The 20755-nt window shown below is 37.5% G+C and overlaps 1 protein-coding gene across 3 annotated transcripts in view; it reads left to right on the top strand.

Moving 5' to 3' along the window:
* Positions 1 to 3666: 3666 nt before the first annotated feature.
* The window catches only part of LMLN (leishmanolysin like peptidase), an 84076-nt gene continuing 66987 nt past the window's right edge, over positions 3667 to 20755 (top strand). For all 3 annotated transcript variants that reach the window (XM_046002430.1, XM_046002429.1, XM_046002432.1), the window contains exons 1-6: positions 3667 to 3885; positions 14271 to 14368; positions 15028 to 15058; positions 15898 to 15980; positions 16488 to 16605; positions 18946 to 19124. In XM_046002430.1, coding sequence (XP_045858386.1) covers positions 3667 to 3885; positions 14271 to 14368; positions 15028 to 15058; positions 15898 to 15980; positions 16488 to 16605; positions 18946 to 19124 — 728 coding nt within the window. The remainder of the gene's footprint in view (positions 3886 to 14270; positions 14369 to 15027; positions 15059 to 15897; positions 15981 to 16487; positions 16606 to 18945; positions 19125 to 20755) is intronic.

Below are 20755 nucleotides of genomic sequence, written 5' to 3'. Positions count from 1 at the left end.
GTATTTTTGTTAAATGGATTACCATTTTCTTTTTCCTGAATACGAGTTGCTATATTTAAATGGTGGCGATTATCCAGCATTTTCAGAGTACAAGGAAGCCAGGGAGCTGTATGTAATGGCAGTTACAACAATTTAGACAGTAGGAGGGTTTTAATGAGGGTAGGGAGGTTAGAGTGTCTTAATATAAAGCATCATGTAATGGGGGAGGGAAACAAGCTTTGATTGGAGGCAGTGGGAAGGAGTATGTTGGAAGTTTTAAAGCGATGGAGCACATATTCTCTGAAAAGCTTTTGTTCAAATGGAGACCATGTATTCCAGGAAGGACAGAAGCCAGAAATATTAGCCAATACAAATACATAATACTTTCCCAGGTTCCCACATCAAAGTGGATCGATAAGTTTTTTTGAACTCTGTGCTGTGGTTTATCACATGTGATTGCCTTCTTTAGATTGAGAGTCAGTAAAAGAAACTTAAGATTATCTTGACAACCTCCTTAATTACCTTGCATGTATGCACTTGTTCAATATAGATTGGTTAGGAAACTTGATACTTCTGAGAACTTAAAATGAGGATTGTATTGATGGTATTTGGCAACTTGTTTAGATAGGAAAGGATGCGATTATTCTTGGGGTGTGTTACTGGACAAAGCATGCCAGTATAAAACACTTGACTGGTAATAATGTGTGAAGTTGAAAATAGCAAAATAATATATGCCTCAAGAAAAAGTTATAGTGAATTGGGGTAGGGGGAAGTTGCCTAGATAGTGTAGCTTGGTTCCTGTTTTAATGTAAAGTGCAGGATTGAGATACTTTAGTGTAAGATGAAACTAAAGCAGGGCTGCAGGGTATTTCAGTTTTCTGAATTGTTGAAATAAAGTTTGAACCAAGGCATCAGGTTGCAGTATGGTGGCTGTAGATACTTGATTGTTGCAGTAGCAGCCAGGCAGTCCTTTTATTAACCACCAAATCTTGACATTCCACTGAAGATACCAACAAGAAACCTGGGAATTGGTCAAACTGAGCCCTTTTACAGTTTTTAATTACACTTAGAGTAGCATACAACAGTTCTAAGAAAGGTGTGCTAAGCCCAATGGTGGTCCTCAAGCCAAAGTTGTTAGAAGGAAAAATACCAGGTATCACAGAAATGGCCTTGTATTTGTACTGTAGTCTCATTTGGGTTTAACTTCGGAAGAATGACTTAAAGGAAAAAGAGGTGGTTGTGTCAGATGCAGCTTTGGTCCAGTGTTAATGTTTTCTTCACAAGGTCTAAGGAGTATATTTCAGGGCCACAATTTGAGTATTAGAATCATAAGGAAATTGACATTGAAAAATTGGGTCACTCGCAAGAAGTACCAATCCCAGACCTACTCCAGTGGGATTTAGTTGTTGAGAAACAGCATAATCTAATAGTATGTACACTAACGTGTCATTTAAGTAGCTGTTTTGGTACTTTTTTAAAAATTTGTGAGTGCATGAATTGGGGGAGGGGCAGAGGGAAAGGGAAAGAATCTCAAGCAGACTCCCTGCAGAACTCATAGCTGGATGTGGGGCTCCATCTCGACCTTGAGATGGCCTGAACCAAAATCAAGTGGACTGCTTAACACACTGACCCACCCAGTTGCCCCAAAGATGTATCAGTACTCTTAGAGTGATTAGGAGTAGAGGAAGAAATGCTTAGGGAGGTATTTCATAAAAATTCACCTTTATGATTTATGTGAAAGAGGGCATTTAAGGAACTCCTACTGGGTTGTGTAGTGTAACTGAAACCTAATTGTGGGCAATAATTGGAAAATAAGTAGAAGTGGCCGGATTATGCCAGGTTTTATAAGCTGTACTAAGGATTAAGAGAATTCAAAACCAACTAAGTCTTCAGCGGTAACATTTCTTACCTTTGGTTGTGGGTGGGTAATAGTGCATTTACAAAGTTGGGTAACTAGGAGATCCTTCGGTGGAAGGGTGTTGAGTTTGAGGAAGCTATAGGATACTCACTTGTGAACACATCCAGGAAGGCAGCTGGGCATTCGTGCCTGGATTAGGCATACAGAGGAGGAAATCTCATAAAGTCTGTCACCTTAAGTGACACCTTAAGTCTGTCAGAGTTAAGTGAAAATGGTATTGAGTCGGATGATGATAGAGTAATGGAGATGATAAACAGGAAGTGGACAGTTGAGCAAAGAAGAGGTCTGGGCGCCTGGGTGGCTCAGGTAATTATCTCAGGGTCCTGGAATCGACCCCTGCATGGGGCTCAGCTCAGCAGGGAGCCTGTTTCCCCCTCTGCCTGCTGCTCTGCCTACTTGTGATCTCTCTCCCTGTGTGTCAAATAAAAATCTTTAAAAAAAAGAATCCTTGGGATGACCTGAGTAAATGCAGTGGCAAGACAACCTTGCATGGAAATTCGTCCTCTTGAATTGATTTAATAATACAGCACTTGGTAAATTAGAGAGGGCTTTATGCATTTCTGTTCCCATAATGAGATTTGGTAGTACAAAAATGGTCCTCAAGCCAAAGGTACCATTGGAGGAATCCTGTGTTTCAGAGAAATGAACTCAAATGGCTAGCAGTTGGTTTGCTAGATCTCTGGAACAGCCTCTCCCCAGCATGACACAACTGTTAAAACTAGGAACTTGATGTTTCCTGGTGGTATTTTCTGTTCAGAACTCACAGGTTCTATGTCATCTTGTAGTGGAAAAAGCACATGTCCTGAAAGTGATAAAATTGGTTTGGAGTCCCAATTTCCACTAGTTGTGGGATGATGGACTCATTATGTAATGAGCCTTTACTGGTAGAATGCACCACCTTTCAGTTTCAGTACATGATCTTTACCAATGAATTGTATGATTTTGGGGCTATTCTTTCCTATCCCCAGTTCCTAGTATAGTAATTTACAGTATTCAGTTCTGGATAAATGACTGTTCCAGTTCAGTGCTTCCAGTTACTAGTTTTAATTGTTTAAAGGGCCTTGGGGAGAATATCCCAATTTTCAATTTTTTTTAGAGTTACTGATGGCCTAGATTGAAGGTAGAGTTTCCTTAATGGCAAGGATCCACCTGGTCTCTTCCTGGGTTAAATGCAGTTGCAATTCTTGTGGGTTGTTTTGGGTTTTTTTTGTTTGTTTTTTGCAGTTTTTGTGTTAAGTAGGCTCCACACCATTGTGGGGCTTGAACTCACTACCTAGAGATCAAGTCACATGCTGCACTAGGACAGCCAGACACCCCTAATTCTTGTTTTGTTTTATAGCAGTTAAGGGATGGGGTTGAATAGGAACGAACACACTGATTTTATAAGAAATGACTAGTTAAATGCTTCTAAAATTGGTGACTGAAAATAAAAAGTAAAAATGAGGGCTAAACCGTTAAAGGTTCTACATCAGTTTGTTTAAGCCACATGGCACCCAGGGTGGATGCCTACCTTTAAGGTGAGAAACTGAATTAAAGAGAACCGGCCTTAAACAATCCTTGCCGTGCAACACCCACTAGTCTTCCTACAGCCCAACTCACGTGGGCCGCGAAAAGGCATTTATTGGCAGGCTTCCCGTATTGAGACGCGACGACCGTGACGCAGTTCACATCCGGGGCGATCTGGTTGGTGATGCTAGCCAATCGAAAATCGTCTGTCCGCCGGCGGCGAGAGGCGGGGCTAGCGGCAGGGTGAAGACGTCGCGTACTCCATGGTAACGACGCTCGGCCCGAAGATGGCGGCCGAATGGAATGGAGTTGCAGGTTTCTCGGGTTCAGGCCCTGGCCCTAGCCAGTGGAGATGGAGCAGGTCTTTATGGGTCCAAGGCGTTTTACTCCTGTTGGGTGGCCTCTGGGCAAGCTCCACATCAATTCCTGTCTCCTTGGACAGTTCCCCTCCCTGCCGGCACCACGTCCCCTCTGAGACTGAGGTAGGGCGACCGAGGGGCGGGAACGGGCGCTGTGAGGGTAAAGTAACACGAGAGGCGAAGGTGTAGAGGGTAGTTGCTGGAACAAGGTGTGTTGGAGAAGAAAGCGAAATTGGACCGGAAACTGAACTCTTTGGGTTGGACCTGCCCTTGTTTCCGGGTGGTCCTTGGGTCCTGAGCCCTTGACCCAGCCCCTGCAAAAGATGTCGCTGGAGGCTCTTGGTCTGCCAGGAGAAAGAATTCAAGGACAGACAACGGTACAAAAGCAATACAAGCAGGAAGCTTTCTTTTCGTTCTTTCTTTCCTTTTTCTTTAAAGATTTTATTTCTTTGACAGAGGGAGAGACAGAGAGAGAGAGAATGCAAGCAGGGGGAGTGGGACAGGGAGATGCAGGCTTCCTGCCAAGCAGGGAGCACGATGTGGGGCTTGATTCCAGGACCCTGGGATCATGACCTGAGCCGAAGGCAGACGCCTAAAGACTAAGCCACCCAGGCGCCCCCAAGCAGGAAAGTTTCTTAAAGTAAAACTACATTCTAGAGATGTGCGAGAGGGTGCGCACAAGGAAGGTCTGAGCCCACTGGGTTTCGGTTTCTGTTATTGACAATTATTAACAAAGGGGTGGAATATTCATTACTTGAAGTGAGGATTTCTTGGAAACAGGGTGGTCTCTTCCAGGAATGTAGGTTATGCCCTTTTTCTTGCCTTATTTGCCCGATAAAGAACTCTCGTGGAGATTTCAGAGGCGGAGCTCCTTCATAACCGCAGTGCTAATGATAAAACAACTGTATAATGAGCTGAGGTCACTCAAGCTGTCAAGATGACAGTCCCTTGTGGTTTTCTTTTGGAGTGGTGCCAGGACATGCCTCTTCTTTCTTTTTTTTTTTTTAATATTTTATTTATTTAGTTGACAGAGAGAGAGGTCACAAGTAGGCAGAGAGGCAGGCAGAGAGAGAGGGAGAAACAGGCTTCTCACTGAGCAGAGAGCCTGATGCGGTGCTCGATCCCAGGACCCTGAGATCATGACCTGAGCCGAAGGCAGAGGCTTAAACCACTGAGCCACCCAGGCGCCCCGCCTCTTCTTCATAGATGGCCATGACTTCCTCTTTGCTGGCCTCGCGGCATCTTGTGAGAACCTAACAGACTGCCTACTCTAACAGTATTAATTCCCTTTCTGCACCCAGCAAAATGGCTGAATTAGGCACTCAGAACATGATGGCTTTCCTGTGCTGAGAGTTCTACTTAGGCAATTTTAGAGCAGTGGTTTTCAACTTGAGAGTTCATCAGAATCACCTAAAGGATTTGTTAAAACACAGTTTGGTGTCTCACTCCCTCACTTTCTGACTCATTAGGTCTGGGATGGTACGCAGAATTTGCAGTTCAGGCTCCCAGGTGGTTGATGTTGATACTTGTCCAAAGACCACACATTGGAAACTACTGACCCAAAGGTTAGGAGAACTAAAGGCTATTGGGGGGCTCTCTAAGACAAAATTCAGGTTTATTTTCAAGTTACTTCACCACATTGCTTGCTTTACCCTGTTCTCCTACCCTGCAAGTGCCTGCCTCCTTCCATTTTTCTCCCTCTCTACATTCTTTCTCTCTCTTTTTTTTTTTTTTTAAAGATTTTATTTATTTGACAGAGATCACAGGTAGGCAGAGAGAGGGAAGCAGGCTCCCCGCTGAGCAGAGAGGTGGATTGGGGGCTTGATCCCAGGACCCTGGGATCATGGCCTGAGCTGAAGGCAGAGGCTTAACCCATTGAGCCACCCAGGTGCCCTACATTCTTTTAATCCTAGTTAAAGTTCCCTACCTTCAAGACAGTCAGCTGAAACCACTCCAGCAGAATGTTTTTTTCCATTTCATAGTATGTCTTATCTGTAATCTCTTCTGGCACTAAACCAAATACTGCTGTATGGGGAAGATTTATTTCTCAGGCATTTCTTTGTAGTCTTGCTTTTACAGTTAAATTGTAAGGTTCCTTTGGATGAGGTTTATGTCTGATTCCTCAGCAGTAGTTAGAGAACCCACAATAATCAGTGTTCCTTGTGGAAAGGAGATAGAGTACCTGGGGCAGGGTGGCATGTTATGATTGATTTCATAATTCGTCTTATTTATTGAGAAAGACTAATCTAGAAATTTTCAGTTCAGCCCAGAAATCTAAGACCACTCATTTTTGTGATTATTTCCAAAGTGTTCTATGCATACTGTTATAACCATATGTGCCAAAATACTAACTTTGGAGCTTATAACTATATTTCAGCTTTTATCATGACACTGCATTTTGGCTGAATTTTATTTATTTTTAGTTCTAAGTTCTAAGTTTATAATACAGTATTGTTTACTATAGTCACTATGCTGTATTAGAGCTCCAGGGCTTATTTATTTACTGGGTGCAAGGTTGTACCCTTTAACAATATATCCACAATTCTCCCCCCCCCCCCGATGAATTCTTTAAAAACAACTAAAAGAACAAAAACCATTCCTGCAAAACCCTGTGCTTCTTTCTTTGAATTTAGATAACAGGAAGAGAACACTATTCAAAAAACTGAAAATCTCTCCATTGGAGGAAACATATATAGCAGTTTCATCTAGTGATTATTGCCAGTGTTCAAAACTCCAACTTCTTTTTGAACATCTCAGTGGATAGGGAGATTATCTCCAGAGGCAGCCCCTTTACTTTTTAGAGATCACCAGTATAAAGTTCTTCTTTTTATAGAGCTGAAAACTCTTCCTGAAATTTTTACCCACTATTCCTATTCATGCCTCTTGACTAAACAAACTCAATTGTGATAGTGCTTCAGATATTAAAAGCAAGCTATTAAGTTCTTTTTGAGACTTAATCATTCTTAATAAATCCCCTGGTTCTTCATAAACTATATAATAGCAAGTCCTTCTAACCATTGTCTTAGTTTTAACCTAAACATAAAGTATAGGCAAGAATATCGAGCACTGGGTGTGATGCCAAAACAATGAACACTGTTATGCTGTAAATAAATTTAAAAAAAAAGTATAGGCAAGAATAATTCATTGTAGGTGCCTGGGTGGCTCAGTCAGTTAATCATCTGCTTTTGGCTCAGGTCATGATCCAGGGTCCTAGGAATGAGCCCAGTACTGTACTCCCTGCTCAGCAGGGAGTCTTATTCTCCCTCTCCTTCTGCCCCTCTCCCCACTCATGCTCAAATAAATAAATAAAATCTTAAAAAAAAAAAGTATTCATTGTACTCGTACTAGTGACTACACCTCTGTTAAATGCTATAGGAAATTATGTAACATTTTGGGGGGTGTGGTTGGAAGTACAAAACATGTTGGGAGGGAAGTAGGAGGGAAGGTGTAGGGAGGTGCCTGGCTGGCTCAGTTGGTAGAGTATGAGACTCTTGATCTCTAAGTTAGGCCTCATGTTGGATGTAGACTTTTGATCTGAGAGTTCAAGCCCCATGTTGGGTATAGAACCAACTAAAAAAAATTTTTTTTGACACGTTTAACTTGTTTTCAACCAAAACCTCTAAGTTTCATTTTTTAGTTGTATAAATGAAAACAAAACAAAACAAAAAAACCAGAATAGTATTACGAACGCTCATGGACCCATCACCAGCTTTAACTCTTACCATATTCTCTCATTCATGTTTCATATACTTCTACCCATTACCCATCCTCTCACTTGTTACTTTTTTTTTTTTTAAAGATTCCATTTATTTATTTGTCAGAGAGAGAGAGAGAGAGAGAGAGAGAGAGAGCATGCACACACAGGCAGAGTGGCAGGCAGAGGCAGAGAGAGAAGCAGGCTACCCCATGAGAAAGGAACCCAATATGGGACTTGATCCCAGGACCCTGGGATCATGACCTGAGCTGAAGGCAGCCGCTTAACCGACTGAGCCACACAGGCATCCCACTTGTTACTTTTAAAAGTTTGTTGTTGGGGCACCTGGGAGGCTTAGTCGGTTAAGTGTCTGGCTTTTGATTTTGGCTCAGGTCATGCATGGTCTCAGGGTTGTGAGATTGAGCTCTACCTGGGTCTCTGTGCTGGGAGTAGAGGCTGCTTGGGAATTCTCCATCTCTCTCTGCCCCTCAGTGCTCTAAAAAAGGAAGCAAGGAAGGTGGGAAGGAATATTATTTTAAACCTTTTTTTTTTTTTAAGTAATCTGTGTGCCCAGTATGGAGCTTGAACTCACAGCCTCAAGATCAAGAGTGGCATGTTCTACCAACTGAGCCAGCCATGTGCCCCTAAAAGCTTTCTGCTAAATTTACATGTATTGGAACGTAATAAATGCAGTCATGTAGTTCATGAGAAGCTTGTAGCCACATGATAACGATTATTTCTATGTCTCCAGAAAGATCCCTGCCCCATCTTCTGCCAGTCAGTCTTCCCTATTCATATACCCCAGGCAACAATTATTCCCCCCCCCTTTTTTTTTAAACATAGTTTAGTTTTGTCTCGGGACTCCTGGATGGCTCTGTCAGTTAAGCAGCTTCCTTCAGCTCAGGGCATGTTCCCAGGGTTCTGGGATTGAGTCCTGCATCCGGCTCCTTACTCAGCAAGGAGCCTGCTTCTCCTTCTGCCTGCCGCCCTCCCTGCTTGTTCTCTCTCTCTCTGACAAATAAACAAAATCTTTAAAAAAAAAGATTAGTTTTGTCTATTTTAGAGCTTAGTTTATACAAATGGAATTATGTAAAATATTTTGTTATATGATAGAATACATTGAATTTTCCAGTACTAAATTGTGTAAATAGCAATTGCTTTTTGTTGATAGACCCTCCTTGGTCCTAACTTAAGGATGTATTATTCTTTTTATGTACCTCTGAATTCAGTTTGCTAATAGATTGTTAAAGATTTATGCATCTATGTTTATGAGTAATGTTGGTTTATAAATTCTTTTTTTAGTGAAGTTTTTGTTCATTTTTTTTTTTTTTAAGATTTTGTTTACTGAGAGAGAGAGAGCACACAGCAGGGGGAGTGGCATATAGAGAGAAGCAGGTTCCCCACTGAGCAAGGAGTCCGATGCAGGACATGATGACCTGGGAGAAGACAGCCGCTTAACTGACTGATCCACCTAGGCATCCCTTATAAGTGTAATTCTTACTGGTCTCACATAATGAGTTGGGAGGTGTTCCATCTTCTTGTATTTTCTAAAAGAGTTTGTATAAAATTGAAATCATGGGCGCCTGGGTGGCTCAGTGGGTTAAAGCCTCTGCCTTCAGCTCAGGTCATGATCTCAGGGTTCTGGGATCTAGCCCCACATCGGCGCTCTGCTCAGCAGGGAGCCTGCTTCCCTTCCTCTCTCTCTGCCTGCCTCTCTGCCTACTTGTGATCTCTCAAATAAATAAATAAAATCTTTAAAAAAAAAAAAATTCACCCACTTAAATGTCCAATTCAATGACTTTCAATAAATTTGCAGAATTGTGTAGCTATCAGCACAATCCAGTTTTAGAATAGTTCCATCGCTTTAAACAGATCCATTATGCCCATTTTTAGTTAATCCTTGGGGCACCTGGCTGGCTCAGCCAGGAGAACATGAGACTCTTGATCTCAGGGTCATGAGTTTGAGCCCCATGTTGGGTGTAGAAATTACTAAAATTCTATCTGTCTATCCGTCTACCTATCTATCTAGTCAGTCCCTGTTTTCACGTCTGGCCCCAAGCAACCACTGTGTAGAAAAGTTTAGATAAATCCAATTTCTCTGATAGCAAGTCAGTTCATACTTTCTATTTGATTCTGCGCCTGTCTTGGTAACTTGTTTTTTTAAGGACTTTATTTCATCAGAACTGTTAAATTTATTGGCATAAAGATATCCTAAATAACCAACTGTTATCTTTGGTAATTTATTTATTTATTTATCTTTAATTGAGAGTTGTCTTTTTTTTTTAAGATTATATTGATTTATTTGAGATAGAGAGTGAGCGAGAGCGCAAGAGTAGGGGAGCTTAATTGTGTTTCATTCAAAGTGTTTTTATTTTCCCTGGTAATTTCTTCTTTAATCTGAGGGTTATTAAAAATGTTTAAATATAATTTTTAAATATTGGGTCCTTTTCTAGATCTTATTGTTACTGTTATTTAGAGAGTGTCTTCTGTAAGAATTTAGTCCTTTGAAATTTGAGATTGTTTTATTTATACCTCAGCATATGCTGTATCCTATTTAACTTTTCATGTATACTTGCAAAGACTATATATTCTATAGTTATTGATTATAGCTTTTTATACGTGTCAATAAGGTAAAGTGATTGATGGATGCTCATACAAAGGTCTTAAAGATCTCTTAAAATTGTAAATTTTTTCTTTTTCTCTTTACTTCTGTCAGTTTTTGCTTTGTAGACTTTGAATCCATTGTTATTAGATACATTCATATTTATAATTCCTGATATATTAACCCTTTATCATTATAAAATATCACTCTTTATTTCTGGTAATACTTCCTGTCTTGAGGTCTGTTTTGTCTGATTAATAGAGACACTTGAGCTTGTTTATGATAGAGCTTATGTGATATATCTCTTTCATTCTTTTACTATTAACCTGTGTGTGTGTGTGTGTGTGTGTGTGTGTGTGTGTATTTGCTTTAGGGATTACAATATGTATCTTTTGCTTATATTAAATATATTAATATTGCTTTATCGTACTGACTATGACCTCCTATATGACGTTGAATAAGAATGGTGAGAGTAGACTTTCTTGTATTGTTCCTGATCTTAGGAAGGCATTCAGTCTTCTATTATAAAGAATATTGGGGCACTGGGGCACCTGGGTGGCTCAGTCGTTGAGCGTCTGCCTTCCGCTCGGGTCATGGTCCTGGGATCCTGGGATCGAGCCCCATGTTGGGCTTCCTGCTTGGCAGGGAGCCTGCTTCTCCCTCTCCCACTCCTCCTGCTGTATTCCCTCTCTTGCTATGTCTCTCTCTGTCAAATAAATAATCTTTAAAAAAAAAATATTGGGGCACCTGGGTGTCTCAGTGGGTTAAGCCTTTGCCTTCAGCTCAGATAATGATCTCAGGGTCCTGGGATCGAGCCCCGCATTGGGCTCTCTGCTCAGCAGGGAGCCTGCTTCCCCACCCCCTTCTCTGCCTGCCTCTCAGCCTACATGTTATCTCTGTCAAATAAATAAATAAAATCTTTAAAAAAGAAAAAAAAATATTAGTTGTAGGGGCACCTGAGTTTCTCTGTCAGTTAAGTGTCTCCCTTCAGCTCAGGTCATGATCCTGGGTCCTGGGATTGACACCATCCCTGCCTCAGGTCTGGGCTCCCTGCTCAGCAGAGAGTTGGCTTTTCCTTTTCCCTCTGCCCCTCCCCCTCCACTTGCGCTCTTTGGCGGTCTTTCTCTCAAATAAATAAAATCTCTTTAAAAGAAGAATATTAGTTGTAGATATTATTAAATCTTAAATATTAAAATCTTTTTTTTTAAACCCTTAAAAGAAAAGAGTGTATTGGTTTTAGATTTTTGGCAAATGTGCTTTGCCATGTGGAGAAAATTACCTTCTATTCTTAGTTTTTATCATGAATAGATATTGAATTTTTTTTAAAGATTTTTTATTTATTTCAGAAAGAAAGAGAGCAAGCGCACAAGCATGGGGAAGGATAAGAGGGAGAGGAAGAAGCAGACTCCCTGCCGAGTAGGGAGCCTGTCAGGGTTTGATCCCATGACCCCAGGATCATGACCTGAACTGAAGGCAGATGCTTAACTGACCGAGACACCCAGGAACCCCTGAATTTTATTAAATGTCTTTTTGGCATCAATTAATATAATTGTGAAAAAATATATATATATATAATTGTGTAGCTTTTTTTCTTTAGTATGTTGATGTTGTGAATTACATTGTTTGAAATTTTTAAATGATAAACTAGCATTGCATTCCTTAGATTAAAACTCCACTTGGTTATGATGTATTACCCTTTTTACATTTTGCTGGATTTAACTTGATAATTTTGCGTATATATTTATGAAGGATATTGGTCTGTAGATTTTTTTTTTCTCCGGTAACTGTTGGGTTCAGTATTAGGGTAATGCCTGCTTCAGAGAATAAGTTTGGAAATATTCCTTCCCCTTCCATTTTAAGGAAGAGCTTGCATACAGTCACTATTGTTTCTTCCTTAAATGTTTAATAGAATTCATGAATGAAGACATCTCAACCTGGAATTTTCTTTATTGGGGAGTTGTAAACTATGAACTATTTTCTTTAATAGATAGTGGACTATTCAGGTTATTTCTTCATTGTGTTTTGATTACGTTATGTCTTTCAGAGAATTTCATTTCATTAAAGTTGTCAAAGTTATGGGCATAACGTTCTTCTTAATATTCTCTTTTGATCTTTTAAATGTCTGTAATAAAGTGTTCTGGTATCAATTCCAATGTGTGGGGGTTTTTCCACACACCGCCAAGTAACTCTCCTACACAAACCGAAACTCAGTTCTGACACTATCTACCCAGTGAGAGCATCAGATTCCACAGTTCTGTAAGACTGGCCCACACTCCACAATTTCAGGCACCAGTTGTAAGTCCAGACTGTCACCTGAGCTTCTGACCAAATGATTATAGATTGGAGTTTCCAACAACCCCTTCCTTGGGTTGGATTAATTTGCTAGAGCAGCTCATAGAACTCAGAGAAAAAAATTACTATTAGATTACTGGTTTATTTTAAAAAAAAAAGTATAACTCAAGGACAACTAGATGGAAGACGTGCAGGGCTCGATCCCAGGACCAGAACATGACCTGAGCCGAAGGCAGAGGCTTAACCCACTGAGCCACCCAGGTGCCCCCAAAATAAGATCTTTATAAAAATATTTTCTAATCTCTTTTGTGACTTCCTCTTCAACCTAGTGATTATCTAGTTTGTTGTTTGATTTTCAAATATTAGGAAATTTCCCTGTTTTCTTTCAGTAATTGCACTCTAATTTTGTTATGGATAGAGAACATCCTTTGTATGATTCAGGTTTTCTGTATTTCTTAAGATTTGTTTTAGAGCCAAAAATGTGATCTATCTAGGTGAATGTTGCAATGTGCACTTGAGAAGAATGTACATTCTGCTATTATTGGGGCAAGTGTTCTATAAATGTCGGTTCAGTTAAGTTAGTTGTAGTGCTACATAGGTCTCCCATATCCTTACTGATTTTGTCCCTGGTCTGCACTGATTACTGAGGTGTAAGTGTTGAAGCCTCCAGCTATAACTGTGGATTTGTTTATTTTTTCAGTTTTTGCTTCATGTAGTTTGAAACTGTGTGTTAGGTGGTTACATGTTTTAGATCGTTATGTTGACTCATTTAGCACTATGTATTGTCCTTCTCTTTATCCCTGATAGTATTCCTTCTTTTGAAATATACTTTGTCTAATACTAGTATAGCCACTCTGGCTTTCTTTTTATCAATGTTTACATAATATATCTTGTTCCATTCTTACACTTTCAACCCCTTTAGGTCTTTATAGTTAAAATGGGTTTCTTGTAAAAATAAATTGTTGGATCTTGCTCTGTTACTTAGTCTGACAATCTTTGCTTTTTAATGGAAATGCTCTAGAGTCTATTTACATTTAATATGGTTATTGAGAGTTGGATTTGGGTCTGCAGTTCAGCTGTTTCTCTGTTCCACTTTTTTCTTTGTTTCCTCTCTTCTTTAATATTCTATTTTGATTCTTCTGTTGACTTTTAGCTATATCTCTTTGCTTTACTTTTTAAATTGAGTTGTAATTGTAATTAAATTGTAATTAAATTGCAATAAAATGCAATATATTTGAGCATTTGCACTAGTGATTACAATATGTATCTTGTATTTGTTACATGTGTTGTACTGTATGTTTGTTCATTTTTGGTTTTTTAGACTCCAGATATAACTAAAATCATGTTGCCTTTCTCTGACTTATTTCACTTGGCATAATACCCTAGAGATCTATCTGTGTTGTCATGAATGGCAAGATTTCATTCTTTTTATGGCTGAGTAATATTCCATTGTGTAATACCATATCTTCTTTATCCATTCATCTGTCAAAGGACATTTAGGTTGCTTCTGTATCTTAGCTGTTTTAAAGAATACTTCAATAAATGTTTGTCTCTTTTGTTAGTACCACGTTTTGATCACTATAGATTATAGTAAATCTTGAAGTCAGATAGTATCAGTCTTCCAACTTCGTTCTTCTCCTTTGACATTGTGTTGGCTATTCTGGGTCTGCCTTCCCATATAAACTTTAGAATCAGTTTGTTTGGTGTCCTCAGTATAACTTCCTGGGATTCTAATTGGGATTACATTGAATCTACAGATCAAATTGGGAAGAACTGACCTTCTGACAATATTGAGTCTTCCTATCTGTGAGCATGAAACAACTTTTCATTTATTTAGTTCTTTTATTTTTTTCTGGTTAGAATCTCCATTAGCTAACTATAAAACAGTCTTTAAACATTTTTCAAATCTATATTTTTCAGGTCATAAATAAAGTTCATCTTAAGGCAAATCATGTTGTAAAAAGAGATGTTGATGAACATTTAAGAATCAAGACTGTCTATGATAAAAGTATTGACGAGTAAGTACACCATTATTTTGTCTTTTTAAAATTAAGAATCAAAGTAGTAAAGATGTTTCCATTTGTTCCCTGAAGATCCATACATGGAGCTACATGCTAATGCACCTTCAAGCTGGAATTAAGCTAATAATGCCTTTTAGTCTGGAAAGATGATGACCATGGGATATGATTAAAATCAATCTATACATCATAAACAGTTTTAACAGAGCAAGTATGTATCTACTTGTCTGTGGTCATAACATACCTGGAAGGCACCTCCTCAATAAGAACATGGAGGAAAAATTAAAATATTAATATATATAATAAGAACATTTACAAAATTATTAGCCAAAGGGATAATAGTCTAATCTTTCAGTTAGTGTAAGAGGGGTTCAGAAAATAGATAAATTATGAATCTGTAATCATGTATGAAGAGCTATTAGGAGTAACTGATGTCTTTCCTTCTCCTTAATTTCCCAACAGAATGGAATAACATGATCATGCCTAGCATTGTGTTGGTACACATGTTTCTTGAGGTAAATTAAGATTTTAGAGGACTGATACTAGATCTTCCACAGAGCATTCCTTGGGGCTCCTGCCAAATATATTCTGAACTAATGAGACAGTGCTGTGCCCACCATGGCAATTCTTATGTTTTTCTTGTTTTTCTTGATTTTCAGATTGCTCCCTGAGAAAAGATACCTCGTAAAGGTATGTCATAAATACTTATGGCTTGAATTTGATACTTGAAGTGGGTACACTTTATAATATATAAATTATACCTCAACAAAGAAAATATATGCTGATTATTTAATGAATGAATGAATAGAAGGTGTTGGTAGTGAACATTTTTATCATTTTCTTCAAAGGCATCTCTTTGATGCATTCACCAAAATTTTGTCCTTATTTGATACTAAATTAGTCTTCTCATTTTACAATTTGATAGTAAATTAGTCTTCTTGTTTTCTTCCTTGTTCTCTTATGTTTTGTGGGAATAGAACATGCTAAAGATAGACTGAAAAAGACGATTTTTGAAATACATTGAGGACACTATTGTCTTGTGGAAATATTCATTCCCGTGGATGTATCTGATGTATAACATGCTGAAGTTGCTTATAGAGGTGCTAACATCAACAGTGTCTTAGTTGTTACAGAGTCACACATACAGTGAAATTAAAGTAGATCTTCTAAACATAAGATTTTCTTAACATAAATTACCTTAATGTTGGAGTCATCTAATTTGCTCCCAAATTTGAAGTAATTTAGATTAGTTGAGACTTCTGTATTCTAATATTCTATTTCAGTAGAGATGGGGAAGGAGCTTTTCACTTCGCTTTCTTTCCCCAAGCTCAACTAAGAAAATAAGGAAATTACTTTGCTCCTCGACTCATTCTTTTTCCACACAATCTTTGACTAACTAGCATCTGTATTCCAGAATTGTAAAGCTTTCCCTTTTTTTCCCTCGGTCATTAATATCCTATGCTTACTTGTTTTAAATATACTCGTCCTTTAACCATAATTCTGACTTTTTTTTTTCAACTTTTATTTAGAATAAACTTTTTCCACAAGCTATTTCTTATTTGGAGAAGACTTTTCAGGTTCGGAGACCTGCGGGCACTATCTTACTTAGCAGGTACGTCACATTCTATACAGGTCATTTTCTTTAGTTGTTTGGTACTCTGACCTCCCCATTCTGTCAGTATGACAAATTATGAAACTCATATAGGATATTTTATTATGTTTGTCCTTAGTGAACAAACTGCAGTGTTTTTAAAGGGAATAAGAAAGCACCTGTTAGGTAATCATTCTTTCCCTGTTTTTCTATTATGAGGTGACCTGCTGGATCTTTTTCTGGGGTGTAGTTGCTTACTCTCCACATTCCCTTCCTCCCTCATGTGTCTACAGTAGAGGCTTATGAAGTATTTGGGTGTCTGAAAACCTAGCTTAGGAGAATTTCCCATGCAACCAAAATTTTTTCTTAGTCCACTTTTCTAACAAAAATAGTAATTATCATTAATGAACTAATATAGTAGCTGGGTTTTTTTTTTTTAATGCTTTTAACTGCTGTGAACTAGTTTTCTTTCTTTTTTTCTATGTTTTTTTTTTTTTAATTGAATTTTGATGTACAAATGAACTGAAGACAACGTGCAACAAACCGATACCTACAGAAGGAAAATGATCCCCATAGATACTGTACTGGGGAATTTGCAGAGCATACAAAATGTGGCCCAGTTATAGTGCCTGAGGAGCACCTCCAGGTAATTCACCCTCCTCTTAGCAGCTCTGTTTTTCCTCTTAGAATAAACTGAGAGAGGGAGATTTTGAATCTGTGAGTGTCACCAAAAAGTTTTTATAGTCTTAAGTTCAAAAGCTTCATTTTTCTCATTTTATTCTTTCATTTATTTTCAAATGAATTTGATGATACCTTCTTTCCTTTTTTTTTCTTTTTTTCAACTTGTCTCTGGGGCTGCTGAATCATTTCAGCTCAGAATTTTATCTTCCAAAACATCTTTTAGCAGGTATATACTAAGTATTTTTGAAGGGCAATTTGACATTATCTCTTAAAATAAAAAATATGTTTGGTGTGCTTCAACCCAGTTTGGAAATACATTCCATAAAAATACTTGCAAATATGCAATATGTGTTCAAGGATATCTTTGCAAAACTATAAATATGCCTATATTAGTATTAAATTATGGTATAATCCTATAGTGGAATACCGCGCAGCTATTAAAGAATGAAGTAGATCTCCATCTACTGACTTGGAAAGATATTTAAGGTCTTAAATGAAAAAAAAGTTGGAAATCAGTTAGCCTGTTTTATTTAAGAATTATAATCGATAATTCAACTTAATAAAGTTGAAACAAAAACATAAAAATTAAAAAGTATGTACATATACAATAAAAAATTATGAAACAATTTAGAAGTATACACACACACTAAAGAATCTGGAGCCATACCAAAATATTAATGGTTTTCTTTAAGAGTTGGAGTGGGGGGACTTTTCTTTGGTAAGTTATGTAATTTTGTAATGTTCTGATTTTTCATATTAAGGATATATTACTTATCAATAAAAAGATAAAAATTTTAAATGTGTATACCAGAAAACCAATTTATTATACATATACATTTGAAAATATGATTATTGCCTTAGCTGTTTTTCTCTATTGAGCTGTTCTCTGGTTACTTCTAGAAAGTGAATATATTACTGAACATTTATTTTGTAACCAAAATTAAGCATACGTTTCGATGAAGTTTTCTTTGTAATTTTTTTTTATTAAGTTATTTGAAGCTCCATAAGGCTTTTAGAGGCCTATATGTTGACCCTAATAAAACTAATTTGCTCAGCTTTCATTTCTTTTCTCAGACTTCTTGGGAGTGTATAAAAGGTTTTAGGGACACGTTTAAAAATTTTAAAAAACTTGTTAATTGCATATCCAGCTTTTTTCCCAAGAAATTTAGAGGCATTTTGTAGACATTTTAAGACACAGTCCCTGGGGCACATGGTTGGATCAGTCAAAAGAGCATGCAGATCAATCTGGGTCATGAGTTTGTTTGAGCCCCTCATTGGGTGTAGAGATTACTTAAACGTAAAAATCTTAAAAAAAAAGGAAAAAAGGCATTGCTTTCCTTTTTTTCTGAAGTATTTTTTGTTTCTCATTCTCTTGGCTTCTCCAAATTCTGCTTCTTACATCTTGATGGGTTGAGGGTTTCCTGATTTTTTTTTTTTAATACATGAATGATCATGGAAAAAAATGTTAAAAAATCACAACTTCTTTTAACACTATTAATAGGTTAAAGTAATTGAACTGAAAAATTATAAATATATGTATTAGAGAAACAAGACTAAACAATGTAATGAAATGAGGATTTCTGTTTTTTCTATGAAAACATTATTTACACTGAAAAAAATCACAATTTACTGATTTTTTAATCTGTGAGTTGGAGATCATAATTGTTTAGGAGCTTAGAGAGAAGTTCTCTAAAAAACAGATGTTACAAGGGCAAAGGTTTGATTAGAAAACTAGAAATAAGAGTGATGGTGAGGTGACTTTACCCTTTAAACTCATCTTTAAAGGGTAAAGATGACTTTAACTTTTTACTTTGTGTATGTTTGTATTATATGAATTTTTAACAAGATACATGAATTACTTTATAATAGAAAAATACATTTCCATTAGATAAAAAACTTTTTATTAATTAATTTTGAAATAACTGTAGATTCCTAGGAATATGCACATATATATACGCATACACAAGAAGGTCCTCTGTAAATTTCACTAAGTGTCAAAGTTTAAAAGTTTAAAACCTTATCTGTTTCTCTTTTTTTACATCCTGGTTGGCTCCCCTTAAAAAAACAATTGATTGTTTTAATTAAGATTATAGATTTTTATTATCACTCATAAAGTAGAAATTTTAGCAAAATAAATTCAGAATTAGAGCTAGGAATTGAGTAGAGGTAGGAATGGATTTTGATAAAAGTTGAAGGGTAATAACTGTTAAATCATACGAATTTGAATCTGGATTCACATAAAATTAAAGTCCCTACAGCTAACCTTGTTTCTGGTTTGATTTTCCATTGCCCACCACGGGTGCAGCGATGCAGGGTCTGCCGTGGGGGTAAGTGGTCCTGTGTGGCAGTGGGTGTGCAAGATGAAGAGGGCGTCCGGGATGCAGACTTTGTTCTGTATGTTGGTGCTCTGGCCACCGAGAGGTGCAGCCATGAAAACATCATCTCTTATGCAGCATATTGTCAGCAGGAAGCAAAAATGGACAGGTAAACTTTCCCCTGAGACTTGTTTTCCAAGATCTAATATGGGAACTCTTAAAAAGAATCCTAAGCATTTAAGAGTACAGGATGTTTGCATTTTCCAGATTGCCTCCAGTAGTAAGAAACTACCCAGCTTGGATGGAGGAGTGGGGGTGGCAGGGCGTGGGGGTGGGGAGTGTCAGGTGATAGAACTATTATTCATATGGTAATGTCAGTACCAACTCCAGAGAAAAGTCTACTGTGGAGAGCCCTTTGGAAGTAAATAAATACCTAAGGAAACAATTTTAACTTTAATTTTGGCACCTCTGTGTTGAATCTGTAAGATGTTCAAAATAACTGTTCATCTAATTGTTATATTACTTGCTGTGTCCTTCACTTAGATAAATTATCACTTAAAATATTTAGAGACTCTATTTACAAAAGATTTTTTGAAAATTTCTCAGTGAAGCAGGCTTGAAATGAAATGTTATTGTATATGCAGAAGATTGCCTGTCACACTCTAAACAAATCGGTTGAAGATAGTAGAAATTGCCATGTCTCAGGATAGATTGTAATATTCTCAAATCTAGGAGAGTTAATGTGACCAGTTCATGTGTATATTAGGACCATTGCTGAGGTCTTAAATGTTCCTGTCAAGATTAGCTGAATTTAAAGAGCTGTTTCATTTCTGTTGATGTGTTGTTCATTTGAGGAAAAGAAAAATGAAATTATTAGTTGAATCAAGTAGGCAATACAAAGGAAACACTGGTATATGTTTACCTAAAGGTGTTAAGGATATGGTCAAAATCAGCATCATGGATTATGCAAAGCAGTCTGTTACCATGATGCTATGTAACTGATGATCTGTGAAATCTACTCAAAAATCTTTAGCTTCTAAATGTTGGAAAGCTTAGAGTCAAATGATTGAATGTAATACTGAAAAAGAAAGTGCTATATGTTTTTGCATACACACACACACACACACACAATTATTTAGTGAAAATACATGCATTTAATAGAGTATTCCTTTTTTCCTGAGAAGTTATTAGCTTTATGATTTTTTGTAATTAATGGTGTCTCGGTACCAAGGAAATATGGTATTTGGAGTGCTAAATGAATGATAAGTTATCTCATAAAATGAGGTACTTTCTTAATGTAGATGTCTGTGTGAAATATACCTTCATAATAGTAGTACTACAAAATCATGGTTATCTTAATTTGAACTAAACTGTATGGATTGTGCACACACATACACACACAATTTCATTTTCAATATACTATTGAGTGTCAAAGACCATTGTAAAACAGTATATATAATATGATTACATGTTGTTTTAAAGTTTATATATGTACTTGAATATGCTAAGGAAAAAGAAATAATTAGGATTACCAGCCATTCCAATTTGGCCTGGACTTCCCTTGTTTTAGAATTGAAAATCTCGTGTCCTGGGAAACCCCTCAGTCCTGGACAAACTGGGATGACTGGTTACGCTAAAAATAAAGCACCCCAAATTATTTTTTAAAGATTTTATTTATTTATTTGACAGACAGATACCACAAATAGGCAGAGAGGCAGGCAGAGAGGGACAGGAGGTGGGTAGCAGGCTCCCTGCTGAGCAGAGAGCTGGGTGTGGGGCTCAATCCCAGGACCTTAAGAT

The sequence above is a fragment of the Meles meles genome, chromosome 4 (genome assembly GCF_922984935.1).
Source record: "Meles meles chromosome 4, mMelMel3.1 paternal haplotype, whole genome shotgun sequence".
Taxonomy (NCBI): Eukaryota; Metazoa; Chordata; class Mammalia; order Carnivora; family Mustelidae; genus Meles; species Meles meles.
The sequence above is the reverse complement of the archived record's forward strand: the minus strand, read 5'-3'. Positions and strand labels throughout refer to the sequence as shown.